The sequence below is a fragment of the Equus asinus genome, chromosome 4, assembly GCF_041296235.1.
Source record: "Equus asinus isolate D_3611 breed Donkey chromosome 4, EquAss-T2T_v2, whole genome shotgun sequence".
In the NCBI taxonomy this organism is placed as follows: Eukaryota; Metazoa; Chordata; class Mammalia; order Perissodactyla; family Equidae; genus Equus; species Equus asinus.
In genome coordinates, this window is record NC_091793.1 from 137,893,908 (window position 1) to 137,916,886 (window position 22,979).

General features: G+C 36.0%; 1 protein-coding gene across 9 annotated transcripts in view; it reads left to right on the forward strand.

Annotated features, from left to right (window-relative positions):
* The window catches only part of NBEAL1 (neurobeachin like 1), a 153,571-nt gene that overhangs the window by 93,163 nt on the left and 37,429 nt on the right, over window positions 1–22,979 (forward strand). For all 9 annotated transcript variants that reach the window (XM_044768406.2, XM_044768402.2, XM_044768408.2 and 6 more), the window contains 9 exons: window positions 208–336; window positions 4,774–5,079; window positions 5,172–5,321; window positions 7,163–7,320; window positions 9,776–9,900; window positions 14,449–14,575; window positions 19,862–20,010; window positions 20,854–20,987; window positions 22,471–22,572. In XM_044768406.2, coding sequence (XP_044624341.1) covers window positions 208–336; window positions 4,774–5,079; window positions 5,172–5,321; window positions 7,163–7,320; window positions 9,776–9,900; window positions 14,449–14,575; window positions 19,862–20,010; window positions 20,854–20,987; window positions 22,471–22,572 — 1,380 coding nt within the window. The remainder of the gene's footprint in view (window positions 1–207; window positions 337–4,773; window positions 5,080–5,171; window positions 5,322–7,162; window positions 7,321–9,775; window positions 9,901–14,448; window positions 14,576–19,861; window positions 20,011–20,853; window positions 20,988–22,470; window positions 22,573–22,979) is intronic.

Consider the following 22,979-nt stretch of genomic DNA (forward strand, 5'->3'; position numbering starts at 1 on the left):
TATTTAGTCGGAAGCAATGAACATGGATAGGATGTGGTAAAAGTCAGGTTTTGTTAGCTCTTACTCGGATAGTTCTTTTCGCTTTTGCCAACTGAACATTGAACCATTTTTGAAATATTTATGATTTGCATTTCTGTTGTGGAACACGCCTCATTGGAAGATTTACAAACTGAGTGTTTTTATTTCTCAATTTTTCCTTTGTGACAGCTTTTAGAGAATATGATGCAGCTCTTCGATGGTCTCTCAGTTTGGTATTCGGAAAGTCCAGTATGGGTAAAACTCTCTCAAATTCAAATCCAGTTGCTTCTAGGATTCATTGGAAGGGGTAATTTGCAGGTTTGTCAGTTCTTTTACATTATTTTCTCTACTTTCATGCAACATAGGAATTATTTGTGTGATAACTAAATGATAAAATGTTTTCGATATTTTAATTTTTTTAATTAGTTCAAAAAAATATCTGTGATTTCAGTTACGTTTCGGTTTTGAGATCAGAAAGAAGTTGAGAGGCAGCTAATTATCTCTCCCTGATGTTTATCACTCCATATAATTTTAAGGTTTCCGTATGAAGGATTCGCACACATGGCTTATGTTAGAAGGCATTGCTCATGTCATCTGTATTTAGTGCTGCTGTGCAGCCTGCATAGGCTGTTTGTACATGGACAGTTTGGGGCTTGCATTTTTAGGAAAACGATTTTTAAATTGTTCCTTTCAAAATCTTTTTCTATTACTCTATTAAGCTACTAATCCAGTTTCACATTTATTTCGTATATTTTCATTCGTCAAAGACTCACTGAGTACCTACCAAATGTTAGCATTGTACTAGGTTTCTGAAATAAACATAAATAAAATATAGACCCAAGGAACATTTTTTGTTTCTATTTTTAATTAAAATTTTTAAAAGTTGGAAAAGTTCCATGTGCATTTTAGTCTGTCATCTTTCCATTTACATTGGATGCTTGTGGTGACCTCGGTTGGATTAGTCATGACATGTGTCCCTTAGCTGTTTACCTGGCCCTGTTTATTTTCTTTTGATACTGGAATTTTAAGTACTTGGGGCAAGGGGGTCTCGGTGGAGATGTATTATGTATTTCTAAGATATATAAACTTGCTATAATATTGATAAGAACATGAGGAGGTTAAAATTCCATACGATTGCCTTGTTTTAAAAAAGCCATACTTTGCGGCCAGCCTGGTGGTGTAGTGGTTGAGTTTGTGTGCTCCGCTTTGGTGGCCCAGGGTTCACAGGTTTGGATGCTGGGTGTGGACCTACCCACTGCTCATCAAGCCATGCTATGGTGGCATTCCACATATGAAAAATAGAGGAAGATTGGCACAGCTGTTAGCTCAGGGCAAATCTTCCTCAAGCAAAAAGAGGAAGATTGGCAACAGATGTTAGCTCAAGGCCAGTCTTCCTCGCCAAAAAATAAATAAATAAAAAACAAAAATAAATTAAAAAGCCATACTTTTCAATAGATATTTTTTTACAATTGTAAAAGTAACACATGCTCATTGTGGAAAATACACAAAAAGAGAAAAAAATAAATAAATTCGTTAAGGGGCTGACCCCATGGCTGAGTGGTTAAGTTCATGCGCTCCACTGTGGCGGCCCAGGGATTCGCCAGTTCAAATCCTGGGCGTGGACATAGCACCGCTGTCAGGCCATGCTGAGGTGGCATCCCACATGCCACAACTGGAAGAACCCACAGCTAAGAATACACAACTATGTATTGGGGGGCTTTGGGGAGAAAAAGGAAAAAACTAAAATCTTTAAAAATTAAATAATTAATTAAATTCATTGTGCCGTAGCCTAAGAGGAAACAACTTCTATATTTAGTATTTTTTCTTATGCGCCTATTTTTTCAGATGATTGAAATCATAATATATTTTGATAATTTTGTGTTCTTTTTCTTTCTCTTACAATTGTATCAAACTCATTTCCCTGTGTTACTCATTTTTTTAAGATAGTTTTTTTCATAATCATAAAAGTAACACATGTTCATTATAGAAAACGTAGAAAATGCAGAAAAGTTAAACAGAAAATGGTCATTCTGATCCATGGATGGTGGAAATTTGAGTTGTACCCCCTTTTAAATGCAGTTTGAAAATATATGAACCAAGAACTTTAAAAAAATTACGGTACTCTTTATCTAGTAGTTCTACTCTAAAACCGTATCCTGAGGTAGCATGGTAAAAGACCAGACAATCCTTGTAAACGTATGTTCACTGTAGTGTGCTTTGTTTCTCCACTTAGAACTAGAATGAGGATAGCTTTTTTGGCTTTTTCATCAATATTAGCCTGATAGCAGTTAAAGCAGTTGCAGCCAGGATGCCACATAGTTATTTATTTCAGATGTTAGCACTCTATTTTTGTTCCACTCCTAGTCACCCTCAGTGTTTTTCTCTTTGATGAAGTTTCCCTAAATAAAATGTCTGTTTCTTTAATTTGTTCAGCATTAAATATCCAGTGCCCGTCCCATGGTAGGGCTCTATTATAAATACTTGTTAAATAAATAGGCTGATCCTGTCTACCGTAGTTAGTGACCTGGAACCTTTCTCACTAGCAAGTTGTTGGCTTTCATTCTCTCAGGAGCAGAAGCATATTCCCCGAGGCTGTGCGTGTTAGGGGCTGGGGGAGGAGCCTCTTCCCTCATGCAGGTTTAAGTGGAGCTGCCTGCACAGGGAATCTGACAGCAAACTTGTTTTGATTGGCCCGTATATGTTATTTAATTGCCAGTATTTAAGCGTTAGAAGATTTCCCATAAAATGTCAGGATTTCCCAAAATTAAAGTGATGGTCAAGTAGCTTCTTTTATATTCATCAAATGTATCTTTATACTTTTAGGTAAAACATAAACTTAGTGTTTATGTAGTACCATCATATTAAGTTAAAAGCAAAGCACCGAATATTCAACTTTTTATGTAAGAAGTATTTTTAAAAACACATAGCAAAAAGCCCAGAATGTTAGCATTGGTGTTTCCTGGATGATGGGGTTTTATGATATTTTTTCTTACGTTTGTTGGCCTCTATTTGAATTAAGCTGCTTTAGTCAAATTCAAAGGCTAAAGTGAAAAGTTTAGGGGAAAATCTGAGAAGGGCAGAGAAGCTTCACTAGTAGAAGCTTAAGGTAAAAGTAGAAAAGTTAGTTTTGAGCTGTCTTAGAGACTGTTTCCTCTGACGCCGTATGCTGCTTTAAGGCTTGCGTGGAAGGGCTGCCTGGGTCCCTGCTTCTTGTCTTGGCCTGCGAAGGCCTGTGTGCACAGCTCAGATCAGCTTTTGGCACAAATACATTATTAAAGTGATGTCAGGTTCTAATACTTTCTTTCTCTCTTTCTCTCTCTTTTTTTTTTTAAGTAATAAGATGCAAAACTGGATTCTAGGGTTAAGAGGGAAAAGGAAGCACATTTGTCCTGCTGTGGTTTTTAAAGCTTGGCTCTTTCTCTCGCCTAGACAGAATGAGGCCCCTTTCTCAGTTGGAGTTTAAAGCTAAAGCTTAAGAGTAATATAGAGTATTCCTTTGCCTCAGTTTGTGCCCTGAATATGTATTTTCTTGGAACTTTAAGGGTAATTAGATTTCTGATCAAGGACTCAGTCTCCTACAAACCTGTCCCTTCTGTAACAGAATGCCTTTGATTCCAAATAACAAATATCAACTCAAATCAACGCAGTTGAGGATTTGTTGGCTCATATAGTTGAAAATTCAATAGTTAGTAGGAGTTTAAGGCATGATTCAGTCAAGGATCCAGTTCCCTTTATTTGCTGTTCTCACAGGATTGCTCTCCAGCTTGTGTCAGCTTATCTTAAGCTGGCTGCCCTTATTGTCACAAAATGGCTGCCAACAGCAGTTGAGGCTACGTGCTTCCCCATTCAAATCTAGAGACAGAGAGTGCTTCTTCCTGCAGTCATTGTTGGCAGGCAGTTCTTCGGGGATCTCTTGTGTTCTGCACATCTGAAAAGAGGCACTGCATGCCTTTGTTATAAACTGTCTTTTTGAGGATTGGAAGACAGAGATCATGTCTCCCTCCAGAGCAAAAGGCAGGTTCGTTTACTGTTCGATATAATAAAGATAATGTCTCCCTCCAAGGCAAAGTTTGGGCACAGTCCCCACTGTAAGAGATTTGAGTTCCTTCTGCTCTGGGTTGCACTCCTGTGACACAACCACTGTGTGCACGGGCACCATCTAGTCCTGTTACTCTCTCGCCGTGGGAATTGCAGTTCGGGGAACTAGGGAGAATGCTGATGTTCCAGCTGTTGTTAATGCTGTGATCCGTGTCTCTGACCGAGGAGTCTCGTGTCTTCTGCCAGCATCTGTGAAACTCTGGTAGACTAACTTGTTAAGTTGGAGGTGAGTTAGCATCAGAGACCCTTCACGGTTCTTGACAGTTACTGTGTCAGAATTCTGAACTCGCACTGATGAAGCTATGCCTGAAGGAATCCCTGTGACAAAGGCAGTGCCATGAGTTGGCTGAAAGATGAGTTCCTGGACCAGTCACTGTGGCAAGAGGTTGGATTTTCTGTTCGGCTTATATCTTTTAGGATCTATTGTTGGAACAAAAGATGGAATCACCCTTGTATCCTTAGAAACTATAAGAAGCAGTAGAATGGACATTGGAGTGATTAATTATCCATCACAAGTTTTCTGTATATTCCAAATTAAATATGGGTTCCTTTTATTATATATTTAAAGAAACGACTTCAATAAGAGCCAAAGAACTATTGCTGTCACTCATTGTCTGTTTTATTCTGCTCTTTCTCACCTAAGCTATTTTCTTCCAGGTTTGTGCAATGGCATCAGCTAAGCTAAACACACTTCTTCAGACCAAAGTGATTGAAAATCAGGATGAAGCGTGTTACATTTTGGGGAAGCTGGAACACGTTCTAAGCCAGTCAGTCAAGGAGCAGACTGAAACCTACTCGTTTCTGATTCCCCTTGTCCGTACCCTGGTTTCCAAAATTTATGAGCTGCTCTTCATGAACTTGCACCTGCCTTCTTTACCTTTTACCAATGGTAGCTCTTCATTTTTTGAAGATTTTCAAGAATATTGCAGTTCAAATGAATGGCAAGTTTACATTGAAAAATATGTAAGTTTTATCTTTTTTGAGTAAGATTTTTCTACTAAATTGCCATTTTTATGAAAATATATATTAAATTTTGCATATATATTTTTTACAAGATTGTACCTTATATGAAGCAGTATGAGAGCCATACGTTTTATGATGGTCATGAGAACATGGCACTTTATTGGAAGGATTGTTATGAAGCCTTAATGGTGAATATGCACAAACGAGACCGGGAGGGAGGAGAAAGCAAGCTGAAGTTTCAGGTAAAATTATTCAGTATTTTTAGTATCCAGTTTTTAATGTTGATTTCAAGTATTTAATATTCAAATGAGAGTAATAACAAGTCTGAACTTTGAAAACAAATAGTATTTTCTGTCATTTGCCTGAAAATTATTTCAGCATTGGAAAAAAACACTGATCAGTAACAAAAAATTAATATCAAAATGTTCTATACATAGCAATTATGTGAAAAGTCTATTAAGCTGATAGTACATATCTCTAAGGAGGCTGGAAGTATATCAGTGCTTAGAGGGAAATTTATAGCATGAAGCACTTACATTAGAAAACGGGAAGGCCTCAAATGCACCAAACCAAAATCTTTCAGTTTCATTTGCTACTCTTTTCTTAAAATATGTTGTGAACATCTTTTCATGTCATTTTATGACTGTCTAGTATTCCACTATATTATATATGAGAACATGTGTTAAATTTATTTCCCAGTTTTGGACCTAATTTACCCGTTTTTTCTTTATTATAAATAGTATTAATCATCTCTATAATCATATTTTTGTGCTTATCCAGGATGACTTTCCGAGGATAAGTGGAGTTACTGGTATGCAGCACTTATGATAAATACTGTTACGTTGCCTTCATAGAAATTCTACCAATTTCTATTCCAACCAACATTTTTTTCTATGACTTCACCTTTAGCCTTTCTAGAAAAGCTTAATTTAAGAATATCTTTCTATGTTTGAACTTCAAAAAACTGTGAAATTGATGTTTAATTATCATGAAGCTGTCATGACTTCTTCGATTTTCTCAGCAATGATCTGTTTTAAATGTTTGGTAACACTGTATCCCAAATCATTGATTTCCCAGAGTCCAGTAATGATCACAATAACAATTGTATTAGTAACAACTGCAGTTTACTGAGAGCTTGCTACTTTTCCGGCACAAATATTAAGCACTTTAAATCTTAATCTTTATGATGACAATATTGTCAACCTCATCTTACCTTGATGATGATTCTGAGCCTCGGAGAATTAAGTAGCTAAGATTTGTACCCAGTCTAACTCCAAAGCTTGTGTTCTTCGTCACACACTGCTGTACTTCTCTCTAAAAGATATCTTTTAAATCCGTGTCTTTAACTGTCCTTTTTAATGTAATACAGTGTTGATTTGTTTGAAACATTAATACTGTCATTTTAGTTCCTAATAGATGAATTTCAATGTGAGTTAGATAAGGCAGTCTTACCATTTGTCTCTTTGAAAACTGTAAAACTGTAGTTTCAGGGCTTATAGTTATATCTTGGTGGAACCTATTATCAGAATCTGTTGTATCCTGAAAACTGGAATGAGTATGTGAATTAATTTGCCAGCTAGGATGTTGTTCAGAGAGCAGCAGTCTCCATGATGGAAGTTTTCACTGTGAGAGATTGGCCCCTGTAGATTTCTGTGTCTCTGGCATTGCCTTTCGGGCCATCAATAGTAGTGTGAAATGTGGTTCCTCTTCCCTCTATTTAAACTTGCATTTCATTCCAGATGCCTTATAAATCAAAAGATCCCAAAAGAAAATCATTTCACTTGACAGTGTGAGGGTAATACTGAGCTCAAAAATCCTATGTTGAGATACTTTACATTTCTGCAGTTCTTCACCTGTTTCTTAGTTAGTTTTTTAAGTTTTAAAAAAATACAAATAGATTATAGCTAGAATCATATGCTTCATTAAAGAAAATGATTCTGATGGAATAAGAAAATTCTCTTGGTTACCAGCTTCCTTCTTTTACTGCATGATAGTAGGCCAAATTTTTTAAATTATTGTATTAAATTTAAATATACCTGTAAATATATGATTCAATGCTATTATTTATTGCTGTTTCTTTCAGGAGTTTTTTGTGGAACCATTTAATCGGAAAGCACGCCAAGAGAACTTGAGGTATAATAATATGCTTAAACAACTTAGCAGTCAACAGTTAGCCGCTCTGAGACGCTGGAAGGCAGTACAGCTCTATCTTACATGTGAGAGGGGACCTTGGGCTGAAAGGTAGGAATACATCATTTATTAAATACTCTTTTTTCTTTAGAACTCTGGTCTAGAACTTTCTGAGCCAATGGCCTCTCCAGTCCAATTTTTAAAATGTCCAATTTATAGAAGACTGCTTTTAATTAATTAGATTGTTTTTGTGAATTACGTGTCTGGTATGTTTAGAGCCCTGTTTGTGTATGTTTTTCACAATGGAGTTATTTTCTTTCCTTTTGCCCTTTGATATAGAAGTTGTTTTGAATCAGTTTACTTCTGTCTTACTGACACCATCTCTTTGATCTGGGGTTAGTGATGCTATGTGTTTAAATATTTTACGTTTTCTTTACTTGATCCTAAGTCGCTTCTGTTTTGCTTAATTATTTTATATACATGTAATTTTTTCAGCCCTTTTTTTATTGGGTAAAATACACATATATAAAATCTACTATTTCAACCATTTTAAAATGTACAATTTAGTGGCATTAAGTACGTTCATAATGTTGTGTAATCATCACCACTGTTCAGCTTCAGAACATTTTCATCACATCAAAAAGAAACCCTGGGGGCCAGCTCTGTGGTGTAGTGGTTAAGTTTGGCACACTCCACTTCGGTGGCCCAAGTTCACAGATTCAGATCCTAGGCACAGTCCTACACCATGCATCAGCCTTGCTGTGGTGGTGACCCACACATAAAGTAGAGGAGGATTGGCACAGATGTTAGCTCACGGCTAATCTTCCTCAGCAGAAAACAAAAAAAAAGAAACCCTGGACCCATTAAGTAGTCACTGCCTGTTATCCTGTCCCCCAGCCCCTGGCAACCACCAATCTGCTTTCTGTCTCTATGGATTTGCCTATACTGGATATTTCATATAAATAGAATTACGCAATATGTGGCCTATTGTGTCTGGCTCCTTTCACTTAGCATAATGTTTTCATTATGTTGTAGCGTGCATTGGTACTCTTTCCTTTTTTGTGGCCAAATAATGTTTCATTGTATGGATATACCACATTGTTTCTATTCATTCATCAGGTGATGGACATTTGGGTTTTTTTCCTTGTGACTGTTGTGAATAGTATTACTATGAATGTTTGCAAACACGTGCTTGTTTCAACACCTGTTTTTAATTCTCTTGGGTATGTGCCTAAGAGTGGAATTGCTGGGTCATATGGTAATTCTGTGTTGAACTGACTAAGGAATTGCCAAAGTGTTTTTCACAGCAGCTGTACCATTTTGTATTCCCATCAGCAATGTGTGAGGGTTCCAGTTTCTCTACAACCTTATCAATACTTGTCATTTTCCAAGTTTTTTATTATGACCATCCTACTGAGTATGAAGTGAGATCTTATGATTTTGTTGCATTTACCTAATGACGTTAGCGTCTTTTTATGTACTTGTTGGCCATTTATAACTTTTCCTCCTTCTTTGAAGAAATGTCTATTCAAGTCCTTTGCCCATTTTTAAATTGGGTTGTTTGACTTTTTGTGGTTGAGTTCTTTTTCTGTGTAAGAATTCTTTTTATATTCTCAATAATATACCCTCTTCAGATATTATTTGTAAATATGTAGATTGTCTTTTCACTTTTTTTTTTAATGGCAGCCTATTGTGCTACAGCCTCTTTTTTTTTTTTTGGTGAGGAGATTGGCCCTGAGCTAACATCTTTTGCCAGTTTCCTCTCCCCCTCCCCTCCCCTCCAAAGCCCCAGCACAATGCTAGTGGGAGGTCATTCTAGTTCCTCTGTGTGGAATCCCACCACACCATGGCTTGATGAGCGGTGTGTAGGTCTGCACCCATGGTCCGAACTGGCAAACCCTGGGCCACCGAAGCAGAGCCTGAGAACCCAACCACTTGGCCACAGGGCTGGCCCCATCTTTTCACTTTCTGCATAGTGGCCTTTGCTGCACAAAAGTTTTGAATTTTGAAGTGCAATTTATCTCTTTCTTTTGTTGTTTGTATTTTTGACGTCATGTCAAAGAAACCATTCCCAAATCCAAGGTCATGAAGATTTACCCCTGTCTTTTCTTCTGAGAGTTTTAAATCTTATATTTAAATCTTTGATCCATTTGCAATTATATTATCTTCATCTGTAGTAAAATTATTTTATTTTGAAAACTGTATTTGGAATAAACTCGTATAGGTAGTTAAGAACTTCCATATAACCATGAAAGAGTAAAATATATTAGGCTATAAGTGTGAAGGTTTATGTACCAATCTTATTTCTGCTACCTGTAAACCATATGGCATCTTGTGCAAATAGTTTAGCCTGTCTTAGATTCCTCGTGTATAAACTATAGCTATTTCTACTCATGTTGGTTTTCTCTCAGTGTTGTTTAGGTCAAATGAGATTATAAATATGAATGTTTTTATAAAATGATGCTAAAAAATGTAAAGTACCTGATACTTTTACTGTGTTTTGATCAACCTATCTTTGTAACTTTAAGCTAAATAATTTTCCATGTTTACTTATGAATATTTGTAGGAAACAAAATCCAATTCACTGGAAACTAGCTAATGTAGAAAATTATTCCCGCATGAGACTTAAATTGGTACCGAATTATAACTTCAAAACCCATGAGGAAGCTAGTGCTTTGAGAGATAATCTAGGTGAGTTCCGTTGGCTGTTTAATTATTCATTGAGGATGGTGAAGATGTTGATGGGGTTGGTTATTGTTTTTATTAATTGTTTCAAAAGTATTTCCTCATGAAAGGAGTGACATTTTATAATTCATATTTAAATGGTTGTATATGTTAAATGCTGTTACCTTTGGCCTAAATTAAGATGACTTTCTATTTCTATTGATTGTAATTTTTCAAAGTAAAACATAATTTAAAATCATAAACTTATACTGTAGTTCATGTGAAACGCATTGTCTCTTATATCTGTTATGGTACGGTGAAACAGTAGGCCTTTTCCCGTAGCCTTTTGCTTACCACGACTGAGCCTGATGTCAAACGTATTTAGAAATCTTAGCAACTCTTTAGATCTTTCTTCTATAACCTGTTCTTCTTATAGAACTCTAGACACTTAATATCTTAGATGGGCCAATGACTTTTTCTAGGAAAACAGTGCTTAAAAATACATAGCCTTAGCAATATTTCAGAACAGATTTTAAAGAGTGACTACAATTCTTTAGGAAGCCCTTTCTTTCTAACCATTTGACTTGGCATCTCTTCCTTTTTGAAGAGAGGTCTGTGAAATACTCAAAAATATTGATTGTTAAGAGTCATTGACCAGTTATGTGTATACTAAATTGTAGTTACTTGACCATAACCACCTGTGCACCTTGTGTTCCAAGACTAAGTTATAGATGAAATGAGTACCAGTTTTTAAATATTACTTCTTAAAATTGCCTTAATATATTGGCCAATACAGTTGATGGCGTGAAATTAATCTAAAGAGCTATGATGCCTGCCATTTAGGGTCTTACATTCTAAGGTAAATCAGACACAGTAAGTGATTTTCCTTAATGCAAAATAATGCACCTACCCATGATACAAACACTAACTTGGAGAGTATCTTCGATAGGAACAGGCAGTTGGGTCTTCCTGCACGTCCTCTGAAACTGTTATTCTTCATCTCCTCCTTGAAATTTGATGGTGCTTATCACCAGAAAACATGTTCTGGTGAATGACTTGAATCTAATATTTAAGGAGTTAGTGTTCCCTATTTTTTCTCCATTTTTGCCAAGAGGTCCCACCCCAGGAAATTCCCTGTCTCTCTACCTCTCCTTCTCACCCCTCTGCACATGTACACAGATAGAATTTTGTGTCCCTTCTTCTTGGTCTCAATTGTTTTAAGTCCAAGAAAACCAGTGTCCTATCTTTTTTTCTCTTTTTCTCTTTACAGTTTTCAAAATTAGCCCAAGTATAATGGTTGACAGTATAATTGTACAGAAGAAAAAATTCATGCATTTCAAAGTGAACTTGGAAATAGTACAAAACCAGTGGTATCAGTCTTTAGAACTCTTTATAGTTGCCTGAAGTATGCATCAGAATTAACTGCACAATGTTCTACCTACTCTTTGCATTTGTGTATAAATATTTTCATCAGCTGCCAGAATTCATGGTGGTTTTCTAAAGAAATATTTTCTTATTTCATTTTGTTTCACTTATCCCAGTACTGCTTTGTAAGTATCCCATTGCATATGTACAGAATAGTCTTTACATTATGGGCTAACCTTCAAAGTTAACCATTATTCATAAAATTTTTGATGGAAAGTTCATTATGAATTCCAAAGTGATTTGTGAAGTATCTTTTAGAACACATCCACTTGTAAATTATGTAATTTCAATAGTCGAAAAGAAAGTATGTTCTTTTTTTTTTTTTGAGAAAGATTTACCCTCTGCTAACACCTGTTACCAATCCTCCTCTTTTTTTTACTTGAGGAAGATTAGCCCTGAGCTAACATCTGTCCCAGTCTTTCTCTATTTTGTATGTAGGATGCCTCCACAGCATGGCTGATGAGTGCAGTAGGTCTGCACCCAGGATCCGAATGCACAAACCCTGGGCCACCAAAGCAGAGCACATGGAACTTTAACCACTCAGCCATGGAGCCAGCCCCAGAAAGTGTATTCTTAAATGTATCATTAAAAATATTTGGGTTTAGGGGCTGGCCCCGTGGCCGAGTGGTTAAGTTCACGCGCTCCGCTGCAGGCGGCCCAGTGTTTCATTGGTTCGAAACCTGGGCGCGGACATGGCTCTGCTCATCAAACCACGCTGAGGCAGCGTCCCACATGCCACAACTAGAAGGACCCACAATAAGAAATATACAACTATGTACTGGGGGGCTTTGGGGAGAAAAAAGAAAAAATAAAATCTTTTAAAAAAAAAAATATTTGGGTTTAGAAATATTTTTTTTTGAGAAAGATTAGCCCTGAGCTAACATCTACCCCCAATCCTCCTCTTTTTGCTGAGGAAGACTGGCCCTGAGCTAACATCCGTGCCCATCTTCCTCTATTTTAGATCTGGGATGCCACCTCAGCATGGCTTACTAGCAATGGGTAGGTCCACATCCGGGATCTGAACCAGTGAACCCTGGGCCACCAAAGCAGAATGTGCAAACTTAACCACTGTGCCACTGGGCTGGCCCCTAGTTTTAGAAAATTTTTTTGTCCACACTTCTTCATTAGAAATAATCTTTTCTGATTGCCAGATGCAACAGCTTATTTTTAGTCCTACTTCCAAGGTCTCTGAAGCATTGGTAGTTATCCTCCTTAAGTGTATTTCTTTCTTAGCACTGATGCTTAACCTCCTCCTTTTCTTACCGTGTTTTAGTCTTTTTTGCTTGACCCTTTTTCCTGTTCGCGTTTTAAATGATAGTGTTCCCAGAGCTATGCCTGGCTGTCTTGCCTTTTACCTGCGCTCCCTACGAGATGGTGATCTCTTGGCTTCACCACTGTATTACAGTATATATTTAATGATACATTACGTATATATAAAGTGATACTTTCCCACCTGTGTTTCTAATTCTCACCTGCCTTTTGAACTTTAGACCAAGGTTCCCAGCTGCCTGTTGGGATTCTTCCACAGGGGCTTCCATAAAACATTCCTGAAACTGAGTTCCTTATCTTTGCCCCTTTGTCTACGCCTCACCCCACATTCTGCTTCTCTTGTATCTTGTAATGTAGTTATCATTGTCTCCATCTATTAGTTACTCATGCTTAAATCATTAGTATTAACTATGAGTCTGTCCTCACGCCTCTTAATCCCTACACAGAATAGCTCGTTAGGTACAATGTCCTGTTAATTCTTTCTCTTACGTATATTTTGAATGTTTTTCCTTATATGCATTCTCTTTGCTATTGCCAAGGCTTAGCTTGGTGCTGTCTTTTCCCAAACTTAGAATGGTGTCCCAACTGGCCCCCGTTCCTGCCGTCCTTCCCGCCCTCAGTTTACTCACCAATCTCCCATCAGATTTTCAGCTTACACTCTTACTGGAGTAGTCATCCATCTACATAAAGTCAGTTTTCTATTTGTATCAGATTATCTAGACTTCCTGCTTTTCAGTTTTTATTGCACTGTCACGTGCTTTGTTTAATTAAATGTTTAACAATAAATTTTTCCTTACATTAGATCACAGGAAAAAAACGTGTTCCATAGAAATAGTTAGTTGTTCCAGGGAAAGTGTGAGCCAGTACTTCCTAGTGTAGAGAAAGGTGTGATCAAGGGAGATTGACACAGAAAAATGCAACTGTCCGTTAGGCTGATTCATTTCATACGTCTGAGCAAGGATACTGTTTGAGAAATTAAAGGTAGATTTGTCATATTTATAGTATTTTGTTATTTAGCATAAATTATTTTTATTTCCCACAAATGAAATGTCTTTATTCGTAGTTATATATATAAATTTTTTCCAGTCCTACCTATAAATTATGCATACATTGTTATTACTGTCCTTATGCCAATCAGATAATTGAGAGGTCGATTACAATAATAATAGCTACCATTTATTTTTTGTGTAATGTGATGTATCTCCATTTTACAGTCACAGAAACATCAATTCAGAGAGGAGTCATATGGTTAATAAATGGCAGAACAGAGTTTAAATCTGGATTGACCACCTCTCAGCCCGTGTTCTTTCCTTTACGCTAGTCCTGCTCTCTTACAAAATTCACAGTTTATAAAATGCGTTACATTTGTTGCATAGATATGTGTCAGAATTATCTATTAAATTCCCTGTGCTCCAGAACGGAACAGTTTAGCTCTTGTTCTGTGTATTATCTTCCAATGCAAGATAATGTGTCACTTCTTTCTTAGTATTTTTTTAGTACAATTGCATAGTAAAAATAGTTCTGTTAGTACAATGAGAATACTTCTTTCTTTGACTTACTTATTGGCATGCTTTAGAAGTGAATTTGATTAGAGATTAATTGTCCTATTTCTGAAACTTACATAATACCACCATTAAAAATAGATATCATATTTTAAAACATTTATTCCTTTTATTATATGTATAGTAATTTTAAAAATCACAAACAGCATAGATTACTCTAAATCATGTATAATGACTTTTCTGTAGTAAATTAGTTTTTTTATCTTAGAAAATTTCAAGTACCTTCTTTACTTATAATATACATTATTATCATATAATTAACAATCAGAAATTACAGAAGGGCTATATTGTGTTTAATAGCTATTTTGTGTTTAAACAGGTGTCCAGCAGTCACAGCCTTCCAGTGATTCATTGCTTTTGGAAGTGGTGAAACAAGTAAAAGTTAGTGATATGGAGGAGGATAAATTAGATCTTCCTGAAGAGGAAATAACAGCCAGAGTAAATATGTATGTATAAGTATTTGGAAGAATTTAAAATTATTTTGTTCTGAAAAATGGGACTGTGAAATTGTGGAAGATACTTCCTTGAAATTCTAATGCTATGCATTTCCAGGGCCCCTAGTTACTGCTGTATCAGTTGGTGGGAGTCCGTCAGTGTTAACTGAGGTTATTGAGGAACCTTCTTAGAGCTGGGATAACTTGGAGCTGGACCTTGAAACTAGAAATATTTTGAACTGAATGATAATGGAAACATAACGTATCGAATTTATGGGATGCAGCTAAAGCTGTGTTTAGATGGAAAGTACAGCATGAAATATAAACTCTTTAAGTGAAAGGAAGAAATTAAAAAGAATAAAAGCAGAAATACATGAAAGAGCAAACCAAAAAACAAATAGAAAGATCAGAGAAGACAAAAGCTGGTTATTAAAAAACAGATAACAAAACAATAAACCTTTAGCCAGACTGGTTAGGAAAGAAATATAACATAAATTACCAATATCAGGAATGAAAGAGGAGGTAACACTACAAATATTAAAATGACTAAAAAGAAATGACAACTTTATGCCAATAAATTTGACAACTTAAATGGACAAATTCCTTGAAAAATGCAAATTACCAAACCTCCCTCAGGAAGAAATATATAACCTGAATAGCTTTAAATATATTTTAAATTTCAAATTTGTATTTTAAAAACTTCCCCTTAGCAGATATAAAATACGTTCATTTCCTCGTCTCTCCTTTGTGTTGTTATTGTGACAAATATTAGACCTTTATATGTTTTATGCCCAAGAAAACAGTTTATAGTTATTGTTTTATGCAGTTATCATTAAATCAGTTAAGGGAAGAAAAGAGAAAGGTATGTAACTATATTTTATATTTGCCTACATAATTATCATTTTATCATACGTACTTATTTATCACATGTATACTATCATACTTATTTCTTTGTGTACATCTAGTGTCCTTTCCTTTCAGCCTGCAGGACTTCCGTTAGTATTTCTTGTAAGGAATGTCTAATAGCCACAAATTCTCTCAATCTTTGTTATCTGTAGAAATCTTTATTTTGCCTTCATTTTTGGCTACTTTTTTTTTTTTTTACTGCCAGTCCTCCTCTTTTTGCTGAGGAAGCCTGGCCCTGAACTAACATCCATGCCCATCTTCCTCTACTTTATACATGGGACACCTGCCACAGCATGGCTTGACAAGTGGTGCCATGTCCGCACCCGGGATCCGAACCTGCGAACCCCAGGCCGCCGAGAAGCAGAACGTGCGAACTTAACCGCTGCACCACTGGGCCGGCCCCTTGGCTACTTTTTTTAAAAAATTGAGATAGGTTTTTGAAAATTCACATAACGTAAAATTAACTATTTTAAAGTGTACAATTCAGTAGTTTTTAGTATATTCACAGAGTTGTGCAACATCACCACTATCTAGTTCCAAAACATTTCCATCACCCTGAAAGGAAATCTTGTGCCTTTTAGTCATCAGTCCTAATTTTCCCTCCCCACATCCCCTGACAACCACTAACCAGCTTTCTGGCCCTATAGATTTGCCTGTCTTTGACCTATCATCTATTTCATACAGTATGTGGCCTTTTATGTCTGGCTTATTTCATTCAGTATAATGTTTCCAAGGGTCTTCCGTGTAGTAGCGTGTAACAGTAGTTCATTCCTTCTTATGGCTGAGTAATATTCCATTGTATGGATAGACCACCTTTGTTCATCCATTCATCAATTGGTGGACATTTAGTTTGTTTCTACTTTTTTACTTTTGTGACTAACATTGCCTTGAATGTTCATGTACAAATTTTTGTGTCAATGTACGTTTTCAGTTGTCTTGGATATATAACTAGGAATAACTTTGCTGATCATTTAGTAGTTACATGTTTAATCTTTTGAGGAATTGTGAAACTGTGTTTTCACAATAACTATACCATTTTACATTCTCCTGAGCAATGTATGAGGTTCTAATTTCTCCAGATCCATGCCAACATTTGTTATTCTTTTTTTCCCTTAATTTATTATACCATTCTAGAAGATTTGAAGTGGTATCTTGTGATTTTAATTTGCATTTTCCTGGTGACTAGTGATGCTGAACATCTTTTCATGTATTTCCTGGCCATCTATAAATATGTCTTTTTTGGAGAAATCTTTATGCAAATCCTTTATCCATTTTTTAATTGGGTTGTCTTTTAGTTATTAAGTTGTAAGGGTTCTCTGTATATTCTAAGTATAAATCCCTTATCAGATATATGATTTGCAAAAATTTTTTCCCACTGAATGGGTTTTCTTCCACTTTGTTGTTGGTATCCTTCAATGCACAAGTTTTTAATCTTGATGAAGTCCCATTTGTCTATTTTTTTCTAAGAGTTTTGTATTTTATTTCTTACATTTAGGTCTTTGATCCATTTTGAGTTAATTTCTGTATATGGCTTCATGTAAGGGTTCATGTTCATTCTTTTGCATGTGGTTATCTAGTTTTCCCAGGACCATTGCTTTCTGTTTGGGTGGATAGTTTTGCTGGATATAGAATGCCTGATTGACAGTCTTTTCCTTTCAGCATTTGAATATCTCATGCCACTACCTTCTGGCTTCTGTTGTTTCTGATGAGAGATGTGCTGTGAATCTTATTGTGATGTCCTGTATAATGGTGCTTGTAGGTTATTCTTTTTGTTCTTGGCTTTCAACACTTGACTTTTTGTCCATGTATGGGCATCTTTGTGTTTATCCTACTTGGAGTGCACTGAACTTCTTGGATGTGTAGATGAATTGTTTTCATATTTGGGAAGTTGTCAGCCATTATTCCTTCAAATAGAGTTTTTGGTCCTTTTTCTCTGTCCTCTCCTTTTGGGAATCCCTTTGCACATAGGTTGTTTTGCTTGATGGTGACCCTCTGAGGCTCTTTCGTTATTCTGCTTGATTCTTTTTTCTTTGTCTTCTTCAAATTGGACAGTTTCTTTTGATCTATCTTCAAGAGCCCTCATTCTTTTGCAAGTTCAAATATGCAGTTCTGTCCTTCTGGTGAGTTTTTCATTTAGTTATTGTATTTTCAATTCCAGAATTTTCCGTTTGGTTCCTTTTTAAAATATGTAATTTCTGTCTTTCTATTGAAAATTTCTATTTGATAGGCTTTGTTCCCATAATGAGTTTTAGTTCTGTAAACGTAGTTTCCTTTAGTTCTTTTGATGTATTTATGATATCTACTTTGAAGTCTTTGTCTACTAAGTTGAACATCTAAGGTCCCCTAGAGACAGTTTCTTTTTAGAGCTTTTGTGTTTATGGCTGATACTTTCTTATTTCTTTGTATGTCTCATAATTTTTGTGAAAACTGCATTTTAGATGATAAATTGTAGCCACTCTGGTTTCTGATCCCTTCCCTCAATGGTGGTTGTTATTGTTGTATTTTGGTTTCTTTGTTTAAGTGAATTTCCTAGACTATTTCTGTGGAGTCTGTTTTACCTGCAGTGTGTTGCCAGTGATGTCTGTATTCATTAGATTTTTGTTTTGTTTTTAAAGCCTGGCCTGCTAGGGGTTGCCCCTAGGACATCATAGCTTGGTGGTCAACCAGTGATTAGTTTGTGTTTGTGTTTGAACCCCTTGATCCAGTAAGACTGCAACTCTGCCAGTGGATCTGAGTGTGGAATAGGAATGCATTCAAATTTGGTGATTTACACATCTGTCCTGACTTTTACTTTCTATGTTTGTAAAGCCTCATATTTAGCCAAGAATGAGTAGCTAAGTCTCAAGTATTTGATTTATTCTAAACATCACTTTGTTTGGATTATAAACTAGACATGGCAAGTATTTCTTTGGAACTTATTTTAATATTACAGATTGACCAGATTCAGTAATATCCTTTGTTGGCAGAGCAGGATTTTTGTTCATATAATTTTAATAATTTTTAAAGATTTCTTTGATTATTTTCAGGGAACTGGGTAGGGATAGTTATCTAGGGAGCTATCTTTGGTAGATTGTTTAGTTAGCCTTTTTATAGAGATATTATTTTCTTTCTTCAATGACTAGAGAATTCCATAGATGTCAGTCTCATTCATTTTAAACTGAAAAGCCAAAACACTTTGTTTCATAGAATATAAATAGCCTTCAGACTGTTTACTCTCTTAGGTCATTTATTTCTTCATTTCATCACTGTGAATATTGGAATTTCTCTGTTTAAGAAAACATCCTTAATTTTTAACTTTTTTTTAAAGATTTAATTTTTTTTTCTTTTTCTCTCCAAAGCCCCCAGGTACATAGTTGTGTATTTTTAGTTGTGGGTCCTTCTGGTTGTGCTGTGTGGGACACTGCCTCAGCATGGCTTGACGAGCGGTGCCATGTCTGCACCCAGGATCCGAATCAGCGAAACCCTGGGCTGCCACAGTGGAGCACACAAACTTAACCACTTACCCATGGGACCGGCCCCGAATTTTTTTTTTTTAAGCTTAGCTTTAAGTTAAGAGTTGTAGTATTACCACTTAAGTTGGTGATACTTATAGAGCTTGCTCATGGAAATCCATTGGAAAGCAAATTAGACTTAGTCATTGCTATCCTGGAGATGAGTCCAGTGTGAAATATCTAGGACCAGAGAGCAACTGACTTGAAGGATAAAATTGAATAACATTCCATGAGTGGTCAGAGTTCCCATTTCTATACTTGGCAGTTAAAAGTCACTGAGGCTCCCAGAAAGCTGTCCCTTCCCCTGCATCCCCTCCAATAAACATAAATGAAAACAGTCCTCCTAAGAGAAGGTTTGGCATAGCAGCTTTTTGTTTCTCTCCACTTCCACGGTCAGGGAACGCTGTGATGATGTTCTAGTTTTAGTTGCTCTTGAAAAGTCTCATTTTACAGTTTAAGAATCAATGATAATGAGTACTTCTAATAATTATTTACAAAGCACCACTAATGATGCAGTCCTTTATTCACAGATTCCTATGTTCCCTGGGTCAATTTATGGCTCCCAAATATAACTCAAATGACATGACTGGTCTTGCTGCGTGTTTGAACTGTCTTTTGCCAGTAGTACTAAAGATTCACTATATTTCGTTTTAATGAGTCATATACAATTAAAATGTAAAAAATATTTTTTTGAAATTAAGTTATTAGGTAATAAGACTACGTGGATAATATTTTAGTAATTTAACATGCAATGGAATTTTTTTTGTAGATAATTCGGATACTCTTTGAATACTAGTTTTCCAGACATAAGATTTGTATTTGAATATGTTATTCTTTTCCATTTACACAGAACACATTGTTGGATGTTTCTTGCTTGTTTGGTTGGTTTTTGTTTTTACAGTGATGAGAAAGAAGAACAGGATCAAAAAGAAAAATTAGTGTTGTCAGAAGACTGTGAACTCATTACAATGATTGATGTGGTTCCTGGCAGATTAGAAATCACTACTCAACACATTTACTTCTATGATGGCAGCATTGAGAAAGAAGATGGTGAGGAGTTCTGGGGGAATAATTTCTGTTGTTCAATAGTTAAGTATCCTGTTTATCAATCATTAATGAGAAGAAAGCAATAAGATGGGACTGTGGAATTGTAGTCTGTCATGTACAAAGAGAAATGGAAAGTCAGTATGGGATTAAATTATTCAACAATGTATTGAAGGGGATGCTTTTTAAAATTATCAATGTTTTTTAAAAGGTTTAACTAGAGGGATTGCTATAAACTTAAGCTGTAAAATACAATCTCAGGGGCTGGCCCCGTGGCCGAGTGGTTAAGTTCGCGCGCTCCGCTGCAAGCGGCCCAGTGTTTCATTGGTTTGAATCCTGGGCGCGGACATGGCACCGCTCATCAAACCACGCTGAGGCAGCGTCCCACGTGCCACAACTAGAAGGACCCACAACGAAGAATATACAACTATGTACTGGGGGGCTTTGGGGAGAAAAAGGAAAAAATAAAAATCTTAAAAAAAAAAAATACAATCTCAATTTTATTTGTATGTACACTTACTCTTACAGGCTTCTCACCTAATCCTTTATCTGAAAATAAAAGGATATTAAAATCTAAGATGCCAACAGAAAGAGAAAAGGAAAAATGTTTCTAAGATACAATATTCATAATTTTTCTCTCTTCTCATGAAAAGGAAGTAGAGTACCTAAGGAATTTTGAAATAGTTTTAAAAGAAACATTTAAATGTCCACTAAATTTAACAAATAGATTTGATGATACAAAAATTGAATTCCTTTTCCCTAAGTGCTACTTTTGTCAGAAGTGGGAGATATTTTTCTGCATAGTAACTTTATATGGTGCCCCAGTCACAAGATTTCTTCTGTTTTCAGGAGTAGGCTTTGATTTCAAGTGGCCTCATTCTCAAGTTCGAGAGATTCACCTACGGCGTTACAACTTAAGGAGGTCAGCCCTCGAGATTTTTCATGTTGACCAGTCCAACTACTTTCTCAATTTTAAAAAAGAGGTATGTAAGATGCTCCCTTCCTGGAAGGCCCAAAGCATTAGCTTGAAGTAATTTTCCAGCTAGTGAGCTGTAATGAAACTTTGGACTCTGCTCTTTCAAGTCAAAATATTAGAGGAAAAAATATGTACTTTGGGGGCTAAGCAGTGTATGAATTTTTGTTTGGATTTATGTTTGAATGTTTGGAGGGTGCTTGTTTTCAGGTTCTGTATATGAGTAGATAAAGAAGTCAGTGGAACATTGGGTGTCAGCCAACAGGTGCCTCAGAGTACCCAATTGTGACATAATATGCAATATATATGATATGACTGGATTTATGAAATTAGGTGGTTCAGAGATAACCACTGGAGCAGGGTTGCCTGGGTTGGGGTACGAGCTCCACCGCTAGCTGTGTAACCTTCAGCACGTCACCTGCCCCGAGTCCTCCTTCCCTCATTCACTCACTTGGGGTCAGACTTGCCTCACGATCTGACAGCTCCTCCTGCCTTGCTTAGCTCTCCGCTTCCCCTCGCAGGTCTCTCTCCTAATAAAACCCTTGCATGTTCAATTCTGTCTTGGCATTTGCTTCTCAGATGACCTGATTAAGCAGAGTCAGTAGCTAAGTTTCTGTTTGTTGGTGGGATCTAGGTTTACTTATGGATGATTTGATTCAGATGTTACAGAGCATTTTTCTATTTTTACAAAAGGATACTTTTTTACTTTAAAAATAAATTTTCTCCCATAGGAAAATACAAAGCATGTGTGTTTTAGAAAGCTGTGTTGAATACTGTACATTTGTATAACTATAGTTTTTAAAGCACATTTGTATGTAGTATCTAATCTCCATAACAACCTTCAGATTAGATATGGCAAATTCCATTATTACTTTTTTTATAGATGAGGAGACTGAAGTTCAAAGATGAATTTTATTACTTTACATTTATACAGCCTTGAATAATTCACAGAAGTCTAAGGGTAGACATTAACGTAAAAGTGAGACTCAGTAAATTAATTTATTTTTCAAGGTGATTAGTAAATGACAACTAAATTTGAACTAGACTTTAGCTAGTTTTCTGATTTAGTGTCTGATGAACAAATTCCATTGTACTCTATAACTTTCTCAAAAAATACACGTCTTCACTTCTCCAAGTGTAGGATAGTAGAGAAGTCAAAACATAATCCTCTGTTTGTGTGAAGTGTCCAGAATACGCAAATTCGCAGAGACGGAAAGTAGATTAGAGGTTGTCAGCGGATGGCAGGGAATGGGAATTCGGGAGTGATGGCTAGTGAATATGGAGTTTCTTTTGGGGATGATGAAAATATTCCAAAGTTAGTTAATGTTGATGATTGCGCAACTCTGTGGATATACAAAAAAGTCCACTGAATTGTATACTTTAAAAGGGTGAATTTTATGGTATGGGAATTATATCTCAATAAAGCTGTCATAAAATAGTAATCCTGGTTTGTCTTAATCAGTTTTTAAGCTATAAAATGCTGTGTTTTCTAGGTTAGAAATAAAGTGTATAGCAGACTGTTGTCACTTCATTCTCCAAATAGTTATGGCACCAGATCACCACAGGAGTTATTCAAAGCTTCAGGATTGACGCAGGTGGGAAGTTTTAACAGTCGCTGTTTTGGTGTTCATATCTCAGACTTTTGCTTAAAAGTAAAACTCTCTTCTTCTGATTATTTTATTTTGATAATTACAACTGCTCTTCTTCCATTCAGATTGGTCTTTAATCTTTGAATCTTTCTTTGTTTCCCTTACACACACAGTGTCCTGTTCTCCAGCTCTCATATCATTCAGTTTATGGACATATCTTGTGACTTCTTTCTTAATAATTTTCTTTTTTAAAAGAATGACATGGGGTTTTTTTAATAATAAAAATAATCCATGCACGAGGTAAAAAATGGGAAAATGCAAAAGGCACCATGGAAAAAAGGTCAAAAAAAAAAAATTGTTAATCCTTCTATCAGCCAAAGTTAACTAATGCTCTTGATCTCTTACCCTCACCT